The sequence below is a fragment of the Crocodylus porosus genome, unplaced genomic scaffold (genome assembly GCF_001723895.1).
Source record: "Crocodylus porosus isolate Cpor-Errol unplaced genomic scaffold, CroPor_comp1, whole genome shotgun sequence".
NCBI lineage: Eukaryota > Metazoa > Chordata > Crocodylia > Crocodylidae > Crocodylus > Crocodylus porosus.
The window spans coordinates 9,778,327-9,791,197 of record NW_017728926.1 but is presented as its reverse complement, the minus strand read 5'-3'; the positions used below and the strand labels follow the sequence as shown (position 1 = coordinate 9,791,197).

Sequence of the window (12,871 nt, the reverse complement as noted above, 5' to 3'; positions counted from 1 at the left end):
TAGATGAGCACCTTGCCGGGGTCATCTGACCCCGGTGCTCTTTCCTGCCAAGGCAGGGGGTCGGACTAGATGATCTACCTAGGTCCCTTCTGACTCTAGCTACTATGAAACTATGCTTCCCATAAGCGTGAGAGGAAGCAAGGCCTGGGCATTCAGGGAAGGACCAAGACCATCCAGCGATGGGAGCCACAGGAAAGGGGCACAGACCCCTTGGTCTCTCCGCTGGCTTTCAACCCTCCCCGGCCATACACTGGGGAGGCTTCCTTAGCCTACAGCCTTCAACAAGGCCTGGCAATCCTCGCCCGCGCTGGTAAGTCCCTCCCAACAAACCGGCCGTGTCCCCAGCTGGCTCCCTCTGCGACCGGGAGAACAAAGAGGCTTTCTCCGCGGCAAGCGGGAGCGGGAGACGCGCCCGCCGACTCGCTCTGTAAACTCCGAGTTCCTAGACAAAGCGACGAACACAAAGGTCAAGAATCCTGGGGGCATAAAGAAAAATAAATAGCAGAGAGATCTGGTTTCCTGGTCGAGCCCGTGGCTGCCGCCTGGGAACGGTCGGCTCACATCCTGCCCTGGCTGCAGCTGGCACCGAGGACCGGCCAAGTCCTCTGGGGCCGCAGCACGCGGCGTGTCCCTGGCACACCCCAGGCGGGGATGTGTCTGTATCCCGGGAGGCCACAAGCCTAGCAGAGCAGCCCCAAATCACTTGGGGTTGAGCTCACCCCAGGCCCCTTCCACCCAGGCAAAGGGTGATGCCTCCAGAAATGCCTGCCTTTCTTTGGGCAGCTTATCTCCCTTGCCTATGCCATCTCTTTGCCTTCTGCCACCCCAGGGTGTGCTGCAAGCTGCTGTGCGAGGGTGGGGGAAGATTAGAGGTAGGAAGAGCCCTGTGTACTGGATCTGGCCCATGGGCTGCAGGGTGCTGATGCCTATCTTAGGGCATTTCTCCAGGGCCTGGGCATTCGCTCGTCTTTCCCAGCGCCTAGCACGCATCTGCTTTGTCTCTAAAATGGCTCTGTGAGAGGATGCTCACCCAAAAGGTGCTTCATGATGGCCTGATTGTGCTCCCAGAGCTTGTTGAAGGTGCCCCAGCGCGAATGCCCGTCAGGCACAGGGTTCGCCTTGATCCAGCCTCCGCAGGCATAGCTGAAGAAGTCGTCGCAGGGGTTCACCGATCGGTCCAGCGAGCTCAGGATGGAACTGGTGACGGAGATGCAGGTTTCGGTCAAACACACCTGGGGTGGCTCTGGAAGGAGAGGGAAGAATATCAGGCCCCATGTCCCGGCGGAGGGAAAATCCCAGCAGGAGAAGAATCAGCACCGCTGAGACAGGAGAATAGCTTGGCTTCTGGTGCAGCACACGGTTTCCTAGGACAGGCCGTGGGACAACCCCAGTGACCCCCAGGCCCCGCGAATGGGCCTGCTCCACAGGCAATGTGTGTCGATGCAAAGGAAGGACTTACTGGCTTTGTACTGGAGCACCAGGGCCAAGACGCAGGCCAAGACGCTGACTGCCAGAACCACGACCAGTGCCAGGAGCCGCTTCTCAATGTGCGTGCGCTCTGCCCAGCAGCTCTTGCCGTTCCCAGAGCCACGGAAATTCACCTGGAGAGGAAAGAGGAAGAATCCATCCAGCTGGCGAGAAAGTCTGCACCTTCCCACCAGGCCGCTATGGCTCTGACTGTGTCAAGAAAGAGGTCGTTCCCACCGCCCCAGCCTCCTGCCCCTTACAGCCCAGCCTTTTCAGTAAAGATTTTCCCTGCAGATAGCACAGGTGCCAACGACGAGGTGTAACTGGGAGAGTTTGTTTAAAGCGTCACCCAATCGGGTCTGAAAACTCTTTGCTTATTTCTCATGCAACGGGAGATGCGAGCTTTGCCGTCGGCAGGCACGGCTTCACAAGAGTTTGCGGTCAGCCCGTCACGCCCAGGTCAGCAGAGCGCGGGGACTTCGGGGAGGAACCCATTTGAAGCTTGCGAGCTGGAAAGGACTCCGCGCTCACCAGAAATCCTAACAGGAAGGGAGGTACAATGAGAGGAAATGCATGCAAAACACTGCAATCGGAATAATATTTCATATTCCTGCTATCCCACAGCCATCACCTGTTCCCAATTAGTTCTTGGAAATGTTTTCGTGGAGGAGAGGTCTTCCACGAGCTTGGCTGGTGGACAAGGCTCTTGGAAAGGTCAGGCCTATGGCTTTGGCCAAGCAGGTGCTACAAGCTAGCCGTGGAAGCACTGGCGTGTTGCGCGTCCTCCCTGCCGCTACCTAAATGTTTCCGGGTGGCTGGAAGCGGCAGGACACATGTGCAAATGGATGCATGTGATGCCTTCACAGGTGCTTGCTCATGAACAGACCTCAGCAGGAGCCGTTTTTACTTCTATTACCTAAAACTGTGGAGGAACTGGACATTAGGGCCCCAGGACTGCACCTAACTCCCACCGATTGCAATGGATTTAGGCACTGTGTTATCAGCTAGGCACTGGGCCTAGTGACTGAGCTTCTTTTTAAGTTCCTTCCGTGTATAAACCCCCCAGAGCTTTGCAAAGGCACGACAGGGTCATTATCACCCTTCTTAAAAGTACTTATAATAATTTTGAATAATAATACCTAGAACTAAAGAAAAATTTCACAGATTGAGCAAACTGCCCCACGCCCATGTGACGACAGCATGAAGGCAGGGTGCGCGTGGAGCGCACAGTGCGCTGGGTGGGCAGCGAGCTCTGTCAGGCACATCATCCAGTCTGGGTTTATACAGAGCCTGGTGCTCACTAGCAACCTTTTGTATCCATCACCTAATGGTAATCCAGGCCAGGAGGATGCTGTGGTTACCCCAGACTCAAGCACAAAACTAAGGAACCCACGGAGTTAAAGTTACATTTGCATTTCTGGTTTGCGGACCTTATCCGAGTTTCCTGTGTGTTGTTGCCAGGATGATGCCAACCCCGTGTTACATGTGTTACCCTCAGTGGAGGCACCTGACTTTACCTGTACTGCAGGGGAACACACTGCACGCAGCAGTGGAGGTACGCGCTGTACGGGGCAGGGGCAGCACGCGAGACCTGCTGTACCGGAACAGCCTGGCGACCAGGCCAAACCAGCATCCAGCCCCCGTCAGTGGCTGAGGTTACTGATTACCTTCGTCCTGTGTACACATTGCATGCCAGTGCCATGCCCGCGTCCCTGCTGGAGGCCCTTTCCCCAGTTAGACTTTGATCATCAAAAAAAAAAGACCAGCAAAACTAAAACAAGTGCACGGCGCACAGCTCCTGCACCCACATGGAGCCAGCATGTGAATATACGGCTGTAGTGCCTGCCCTCCTTCTCTCCCCCGTGCCCAGGGTGGGGCCACTCCGAAGACACCATGCATGCTCGAGGTCAGGCTGTGTTTATGCCAAGCCTAGACTCAGCCAGTCCTCATTATTTCTGGAAGAGTATATTGCAGCTTTCCTGGTGTTCAGCTTGGGGCTGGGAGAGAGCAGAGCAGGAAGCTGGCGAGAGGCAGCCAAGTCTACCCTGGAAGGCTGGCCTTTCGGAGCTGCAGACACCCACTCAACCACATGAAGTTGAGATTGTATCACCGAGAGCCACAGCCCAGCTACCTTTAACCCACCAGCAAGGGGAGCAGCAAAGACACGGCAGCCCTGGCTTCACTGCTAGGTTAAAACCAGCGCACCTATGGCTGCCCACGTGAGCACGCACCTCCACGGGCTGGGTGGACACCCCCATGCCGGAGCAGAGCGTTACGTGACGCGTGCCTCTCTGTCTCCTCAGTCTGATGCTCCCGTCTCTGCTCCAGCCAGCCAGGATTTGGCCACAGGTCCCTAGAGCTGAGAGGTCTGGACAGTGGCTGGCTGCGCCATTAAACTCCTGCCGCCATGCACTGGCATGTGCATGCCTCCACGAGCAGCTAGAAGCAGTACGCTCAATAATTATGTCCCTTTGATTCAGAAGGATGAATCGACCAGCTGCAAGGCTGTGCTCTGCCTTGCCATGGAGCAGCGATTCTCAGCCTTTCTAGACTCAAGGCACCTTTCCGTAGACTCAGGGCAGCCCTGCTTAAGACCCTGTGGCAACCCGGTCAAGAAGCACTGTCACAGAGCATAGCAGGATGTGGCATTACAGCTCCCGGAGGCAGAGAGCTCTCCGTCCCGTAGCCTGGCAGAGGCAGTGATTCACTGGCACGGGGAAATGTCCAACCTCTGACCACAGTCCATTTTGGGGAGTAATTAGAGTGAGATTAGCATAATCCCCCCTGCTTTTGAAGGCAAGGGTGGGTAGATGGGGCATGAGAACAGGAGAGCTGCATGCAGAGGGATGGGCAGGAGAGAAGGCAACGCAGTAGTGCCTGCAGCGAAGAGAAAGCCAGGTGCCAGAGTACTGTGGGGTCAGCAGAAGCCCCCCAGGTCATCCAGCCTAGCCCTTTGCTTTTGCATGCCCTAATTTGCCACGTCAAATCCTCGTTTGCAGCTACAAGCTACAAAGCCAGGGACACAAGAACACCCTGCAGACACCACAGGTAAAAGCAGCCAGGAAGGCCCCGTTCACGCAGGACATGGAGGATAAAAAGGAGTAACAGGAGCAACCACACGCAAGGCACTGACAGCGATAGCAGGAAACGCTGCCATGCCATTTGGGGCTGCAGTGCAGGGAGACAGCAATGCAAGCACAGGCCTGAGTAACCCTTGGTGGGAGGCCTAAAGACCAAAATGCTGCAGAGGTGGCACTGGGTTAATAGTCAGCAGACAGCTGGAACTGAAACAGGATGCTCCAGAGCTAGAAGCACAAGTGTGCGGAGCTGGAGCTAATGAGCCAGGGTTGTAGGGGCCAGAACAGACTCACATCCGCCGGGGTCAGGCACAGGAGGATGGAGACATGTAGCGCAGCGGTGAGAGACAGTAAGGGTGGGAAGGGGACCAGGAGGTCACACCGGTCCACCCCCCTGCTCCAAGTAGGACCAGCCCCAACTCCATCATCCCAGGCAAGACCCCACTGGGTGTGAGGAACCACTCAACCCGCCATCAGTTGGTCGAGGGCTAATGTAAATGGTAAATTTATGACTAGGGAAGGAAGCAGGGAGAAATCCAGGACAGCAGCATGGAGCCCCTCGTGCCAATGGATCGGAGAGTCTCTGTGAGCCTCTGGCTGTCTCAGTCACTCTTCAAGCAGCCCTACAAGTGTGAAGACAAGCTATCATCAGAGAGCCGGCTTTTCCGATGGGTCCAGGCTAGCTTACACCCACTGAGACTCTGGCCCGTGCTATTGTTTGAAAAACATTCAGGTTTTCACTGCATTTGCCCAGCCCTGGTAGCTTTCCGCTGGTCAAAGCTCCCCGGGCAAGGGTCTGTGGGCTGCTGTCTGTCTTGCCCACCGTAGCACAGAGAACCTGGCAGCTCCCCTATGCAGTGTTTAAGGCCTCTGGTGTTCCTCCCCAGAAGTGGCCACACTGCAGGATGGAGGGATTTCTGCAATGTTCATGTCAAAACAAACAAAACTGAGCAAAACAGGACTTTGCCATGGGCTTGATTAAGTTTCACAGGCTGCTTGCGGGGGGGGGGAAAGGAGAGACTTTTCCAAGTTCAACTACCAAAGCCAGCAGTAGCTGTCTTTGCATTTGAGCAAGCCCACAGCTGTTCTCGGCCTGAAGATTAACTGTTAGGTTCCTCAAAGCAGGCGACTGGATGCATCTGCCTCTTTCTACACAGTCCTGCTGCGCAGGTCCACGACGCTGCATGCTTAATTGCACCTGACTGACAGCGATTAGCGCTCTACATTGGCAGGGGAGGAACCATATCTCCGTGAACTGGAAACCATCGGTCCATAAACATGCCCTGGCCCTAACACCGTCTGCCGGCCCTCCCGAGGCACTGCACAGGAGCCAAAACATGGTGTCGGGCACACCTGAGTCATATTGTAATGCAACGTAAACCTTCTCAGGAGGTTTTAATAAAGCTGTTTCTGGCAGAGCTGCCTTCAGAAGGCTCCTAAACGCCCGGCTAATAGTGGCTAGGCTAAAGCAGATCGCACAAGCTGGCAGGCTTTGGACAGTTACGGACACTGCTGGGAATATGTCCCCCCTGGGCCTACAAGTGCTTGGCCAAGCACTACTCTAAGCAGCCAGTGGCTTCTCGCTGGGTCCCCAGGGCATCATCCTTGTAGAGGTGAGTGGCTCTGGCTCTTCCAAGGACTTGAAAAGGTTCTCATTGCTCAAAACTCACAGGCTACCTCTGTGAGCGAGAGGCAGGCCCCTTGGAGGCTGCTCAGCAGCCCATCATGCCAGCTGGATGGAGACAAATGTCGTCTCCCAACAGCCTGGGACTTTAGCTTGGTAGGTGCTGCTGCTAGAGTTGGGAACTGGGGTGCTTTGTCCCTCTGTGCCTCAGTTTACCACCTGGGGGACCAGTGCTGCCTGGCGAAGTGCTCAGATATGGCAGCGATGGGGCCATATGAACACCTTGGGTGGGCAGGACGAGCTCCGTGACCCCTGTGAGGAGGATCAGGGGCTGACCTGCTGCACGGCAGCTCCTGGCTTCTGCTGCGGTCTGTTCAGAGCTGTCCTCGAGTGTGCTCTGTAGCCCCAAAACCGCTCACACACCTCCTGGTGTGTGCCTGGGTGCTCCGCCAGCTCCCCCTCACAGCTTTACTAGTGCAGCTTGGCTTAGACCTGCACTGGCTCGCCTGTTCTCTACTGGAAGAAACAGTGGGGCACGGGATGAGAAGCTGGGCAGAGAGCTGCTCGACTCCATCTAGACCAGCCTTGAGGATCCAGAGCAGGTCCGAGCTTGCTGGGTCCTCCAGACATTGCACTCGCCCCCTCTACTGAGATAAGGTAGCACCCTGCCTTGCCTCCTGCCTCCCTTATTGAAATGAAGGGACCAGGGATGTCAGACTGGACCAGTGAGAAGGCAACACTCACGCAAGATGCTGTCTGGTGGGACAGGACAAGCTAAGAGAGACCTTGAGAGAGTCACGCAGGGCTGGTCTGCCCCTGGAGTTACAGCCGAATGGATGCCTCACTTCAAACACACACCCTCTTGGTCCAAACCAATCTGCAAGTGTAGAGAAGCCCCTGGGCCTCTTGGAGAGGATCTCTAGCACGTTCAGGGGCAGAGGGGCTGCAACTCCCTCCTTAAAGCTCCCCTTTGCCAGCGGCAAGCTTTGCAACAGTGGTCCCAGCATACTGACAACCTACTGTATGGACCAGCGACGTTTCCTTATTTCCCCAGACTGCCCCACGGATCCACATCTATCCATTGCCTTTAATTGGTAAGACTGTAAGCTCCCTGGGATACCACTGTGTGTCCAGACAGTGCTTTGCACAGTGCTGCAACAGGGCTCCTATGGGCTCTGGTAATTCAAATGAACAAAAAATGCTGTTTTCATCAGGTTTTCTTTTCCACCCCCAGGCCACAAGGCCCGATATAACATGACACGGCCACCTGCATCACACGGGCAGTAAAATCCCACCTAGCAATTCCTGCTACAAGCCCAGTCATTTGTGGCTGAACTAGAACATCTCTTTTATAACATCTGGGCTCAAAGGCACCAAGTGGCAGAGAATTAACCACATCCCTTGGCAGGCCATCCCAATCATCCTCGCTGCAGAGGAGAAAAAAATCCGTGCTGGCTTCAGCTGCTAGCCACTGGGTCTTGTTTGTCTAGGAGATTAGAGGGCTCGGCAGTATCAAGTGTCTTCCGCCTGCTTACGTAACTCCAGACAGTGGTCAAACAGGATGAGACAAGGTTTACCTCCCAGGCTAATCCACACTTGGCCTGTGGTCAAGTTGAAATTCAGGGCTGGTGGGATAGCTCTCGAGGGCACACACCCAAAATATACCCTGGTGTTTCTGCTGCCAGCCAAGGCCCGCTGTGCTCTTCGCAGCCTGTTGGCTGGGGTGCCCAAGGTGCACGTCACCCCTAGGAGCTGTGAGTGGTGACGAAAGGAGCAATGGGGGGAGGGATTGGCGGGGAACCCAGCGGTGTTACAGCAGGGGTAGTCGGCCTGCAAAGGGTGTTGCTTTGAGGCCGCTGTATCCAAGGCTATGGACCAACAAGAACCAGAGCTCTGGGCTAATGGGGACAGGCGAGAGGCATTGGCTTGGTCAAGAGAGCTCGTGAGACTGTTTGTTAGGAAACCTGGGAAGCCCAGGTGGCTTGCTGGAAGCGGTCCTAGCTCTGTCTGCCGCTGCAGCCGTTGCTCAAGTTCAGGGATACCCGCATGTGTCCAGCCTTGTGAGTGGGGAGACTGACCCTGCACCCATACCAGAGGCCACTGAGACCTGCAGGGACTTCCGCCAGCTGCACGCACAGACCTGCAGAAGGGTGTTTGTGTCCGAAAGCTTGCAAAGAACAATTTTTCCAACTATTTAGTGGGTCTAATAAAAGAGAGCACATCGACCCAAAGAACCTTGTCCACCAAAGAAGCACATTTACGACCTGTCACTCGAGCCAGAGCACCCGACCTGCTTTGGGGGTGGAAGCTGCCTTTAGGGGCACGGGGCTCACTCGCCTCCCCCAGCTCAAAGTGCAGAGGGGGACTGGCAGCAGCCGGCCCACCCTGACCACAGGCAGCACTGGAGCAGGGCAGCTCCTTCCTACCTACCAGGGCTCCATCCTCCACCTTCCCAGGGTGGTGGCAGGGAAATCATACAGGGCGACCCCACTGTGAGTCATGCCCCCCTTTGCCTCTGGCTGGCAGCTGCATCACATGCAAAGGAGAAGGCCTTGCAGGCGCGAGCACCTACCTGGATCCCATTAGGGTAAACTTCTCCCTCCCCGATGGAGTCCACCAGGTCTTCCTCGTCCAGCGTCGCCCGCTTGTAGGTCGACATCTGGAATGTCAAATGGAGAACAGATTCCCTTAGCACCTCCATCGTCCGGGGCACCGGCAGGCGCCTGCCCCCCCAGCCAGGCACTGCTCTGCGAGCCGGGAAGCTGGTGCATCAGCTCAGGGCCTGCTGGCTGGAGCCCCATCGTGCGGGACCTCTGCTCATGGTACCGAGCCGGTGGCCCCAGCGCCGGCAGTCCCAACTGCTACCAACGGAGCGGCTGAGCAAAGGTAACTGGGGGCAACTTCTCCTGCTCGGACTCGCGGCGCCTTCCCGGAGAGTCCAAGTGAACCAGCGCCCGGGAGTGTGAGACGGGCTGGCACGGGGACACCCGCCCAGCCACGTTAGAGATCCTCCACGAGGCTTTGCGCTAATGCTACCCAACACGCCTGAGCTGGAGGAACTCGGAGAGGCACGAGAGCAGTCAGCCCGGCCTCTGCCAAGAAAACTTTCCCCGTCTCCGCATCTCTCATGCAACCCTCCTGTTAGCCCGAAGGAAACTTTCCCTTTCAGCGGGGAGGTCTCCTGCGCAGCGAGGGGCCGCGGCAGCCCGGCCCGAGAACATCAGACGGTCACGTTTCAAAACACAGGATCGGGGACGGAGCCAGGGAACAGGAAGTAAAATAAAGGCTGCCTGCGTTTGTAAAGCTACATTCCACAGCAGGAGCCAGAGGATCGTTGCACAGCTTCAGACGCCACCCCTCTTCCCTCGGGCTGGCTCCACCCCTGCTCCAACCCCATCTCCCACTTATCGCCCAGGAAGGATGGCGAGGAAGGTAGCGAGGGACACGCTCGAGGAGCCGTCATGGCCCGAGCGCCAACGTTATCCTTGCGTGACCTTTCCCCCGCGCGCCAAGGGTGCCGGGGTCTGCGCGTGGGGCGGCTGGGCTCTCCCACCCAGTGGGTCCGACATCTGGGGAGCGTCTGGTTTCTGTGACATGTCCTACCCCTCTGCCCATCGCAACTACCACCGCCTACCTCACTGCCGCTAACGAATACCAAACCCGGGGGCTGCTCCAGCATCCTGGCCTCTCTTGCCCTGCTGCCTGCCCTGGCCCCGAGCAGAAGCTCAGCGTGAGGCCTCTGGGACTTGCTCTTGCTCCCGATAAGAGGGTCTCCCTCTGCCCACCCCACTCACCCCCAAGCCCTGGACTGGGGCTGGGGCTGGGAGAGAGCAGTTTGCCCAGGACAGGGCAGACCTGGACTCTCCGCTGCCTCCCCTCCTACCCCGGCATCGCTTCCCCCTGGGCCAGGCAGTGCAAGGGACTCCTGTTCCAGTAAGCCAGGGCCAGACTCCCAAGCCAGCCCGCTGCTTGCAGCCGTGTCAAGCCCAGCTCCAGGCCTCTCCCAGTCTGTACAAGCTTGACCGCCCGGCCCTCAGGAGACCCGACAGCAGCGCAAGGACTAGCTGGTGCAGGTCCCCGTGGCAGCGGAGCTAATGGCACAGGCTACACCGCAGCTGCATCGAGGGCCCGCTCACGCACATCCCCGGCACGATAAAGATCCTGCCATTGGTCTGGGAGCTAGCTCATTTAAAGCTGGTGTGGCTGTATCTACCCCTGCTGCAGTCGCACCTCTGTCTGCAATGTGGACATAGCCTGGAGCCACGTTAACTCCCAGCTGTGGGCTTGAAACGCACTTCCCAGCACACAGGGATTTGAACAAGCCGGATGCCAGGATGCACCCATTCCAGCCCTACTAATAAAGCGTTAACCTGGATCTCTGCCTTTAGTAGGCTGTATTTATTGGGTGTTTGGGGCACTTCATCCCCCCTACTCCACACGCCCCATAAACACTCCCTTGCCAGCTTAAACGGAGCAGAGAGATGCAGAGACACATGTTTGATATTGCATAACACCTGCCTCTGCTCTAACAAGCAGTTGCCTTTGCTCAGCCTCTTTAAATGTCCTGCAGGATGTTGCAGCTGGAGTTAACTCCTCACCCAGTGACTTGGGCTATTACTTGTCCAATTTCTCCCCCAGCAACAGCACCTATCATTCCCCTTTTACAAGACTAATAACCAGGCACCCCACCAAGGTGTTCCCTCCTGGCTCTCACACTTCTGGAGCGTGTTTAATATGCTGCTTCTTTTAATCAGAGGGTTGTCTACATCCATGCAGTTCACTTAATCCACCTCTTTGAAAGTTGATAAATATTAAGACCAGGGTGTAAATGGGAAATAGTTGGAGATCAAAGGAAAAGCTCTGCTGGAAATAAGCAGTAGATTGTCCAGGTCTCTGATTTATGATACAGGAACAGGCATGCCGCCCAAAACCAACCACTCGTGGAGGCAGTATCATCCGATCTGTGAATGCCTGTTGCTGCCATAAATCCCACAAGCTGGGCCATGCAGGTGGAGCTAGTCAAACTGTCCGCTGAGGCACGGGATGCCCTGCAGCAGCACGCAGGATTGGGGCTATAGAGGGAAATCCTGAGCACAATCCGCTGGATGGAGCGAATGGCAGGATTCAATCCGAAAGCATAAGTCACGGACTCCACATGCTGTAACCTGTTTTCACCCCCCGTCTTGCCATTCAAATGCTGCACCAAAACTGTAAGATGCTTATACTTTAACAAACAGGACTTCTCTTCTAGATCCCCGGTCCTCCAAGAAGCTCACTGCATTTCCCAGCTTCATGCACAAATCCCCAGCCTGGAGTTGTACCCCCTGGGGAAGCGTTGGCACGAAAGCCTAAGCGATGCTCCCAGGGTGAGAGACCGAGGATTACAATCAATGACAAAAGCCAGTTAGTTTTTAATAGCAACAATTTTGAGCCTGGATCTGTGTGAGGCGGGTGCAGGATGTGGGTGTTCCCTACCCAATGTGCTAAAAGCCACAGAAAACTGCCTCCACTTTATGTTTTTCAGTATTGAAAGCTCCATTTGGATGTTGTCTCTGCCCAAGTTACGGCATCGCTTTGAATTCAGGGAGGAGCAGGAGGGCCAGCTCTGTGCGACCCGGGGGCAAGCAGGGGTGGTCTCAGCGCTGATCCAGGTGCCCAGGACCCCGAGTCCTGTGCCTACAGCCCCTGGGCACTGCTGCAATGGAAATCACACTTCCACACATGCACGGTCTCAGCTGGTGCTTCTTCAGGGCTGCCACTAAATAACCATCTAACGAGTGGCTAATGCTATTAGGATTTAGTTCCCAGCAACATTTCCTGCCTGCCGCAGAGCAAGTGCCGACGTGGAGAAGGGCCTGGCCTGGTAGCACACAGACCTGCCAGATGCCGGCGGAGCAGCCAGCACCCAGGTGCAGCAGATGCCTGCTGCCTGCAGCCATTAACCAAGCTCGAGCGGAGCCAGCTGCAAGGAGAGAGGTCAGAGGCGTGTGCAGAATGACTCAGGGTTGGGGAGGCTGCCGGGGTGTATTTATAGCCCCGCAGCTCTGCCAGTCAAATGCCCGGTGCAGACACCCTAGTCTGAAATATAAGCGACCGGAGCAGGGCCATTTTGTGAAAAGAAAGTCTCTTTTATTGGAGATGATGGGATGCAGGCAGGTAGCTCCGCTGGCCCAGCTACAGAGGGATAATTATAGCGCTACAGCTCTGCCCCTCAGTTTCCCCAGGCAGACAAACCGTGATTCTGAATTAAGATGCTGGGGTTTGTTTGTTTTTTTTAAAGCCTAAAAGGCCTTTTCTTTCACAGAAGGGAAGCCTTGTGCTTCGGGGAGGGCTTGGGGCAGAATATCAGCCAGGACCTCTCTCTCTATATATATATAGAGAGAGAGAGAGCTGTCTAGAAAGTGGCTTTGCCTCTGGCGGCCATGCCAAACTGAGAAGGACCTGCTGACAGCCGGAAATAGATATATTAGCTCCTATATGCATGAAGTGAACTAAGGTGCACCGTCGTAGCCCGTGCAGGCATGTCCCGCTCCCGTGGGCTGCATGCAGCCTCCTGGTCCACGGGGGCTTCCACCTGGCTGCTCCACTCCTGGGCCATATGAGCAGGCCTAGTGGGCTGATGTCAGCCCTACTGCGCTCTCCGGCCACTGCCCTCGTCCAGGTCTTCCTTGCAGGCAGGAGCTGCACTGGGCCTACTGATTTG

The 12,871-nt window shown here is 56.2% G+C and overlaps 1 protein-coding gene across 3 annotated transcripts in view; it reads right to left on the bottom strand.

The window, feature by feature from the left end:
* The window catches only part of ECE1 (endothelin converting enzyme 1), a 50,791-nt gene that overhangs the window by 21,569 nt on the left and 16,351 nt on the right, over positions 1-12,871 (bottom strand). The window contains exons 1-4 of one of the 3 annotated variants that reach the window (XM_019541408.1): positions 9,331-9,471; positions 8,741-8,827; positions 1,460-1,601; positions 1,031-1,243 (exon numbers count right to left, since the gene is read on the bottom strand). In XM_019541408.1, the coding sequence (XP_019396953.1) occupies positions 1,031-1,243; positions 1,460-1,601; positions 8,741-8,827 (442 nt within the window). In that variant the 5' untranslated portion in view covers positions 9,331-9,471. Of the gene's footprint in view, positions 1-1,030; positions 1,244-1,459; positions 1,602-8,740; positions 8,885-9,330; positions 9,472-12,871 lie in introns of those variants that run through there. The other 2 variants (XM_019541406.1, XM_019541405.1) reach the window with 2 other exon arrangements.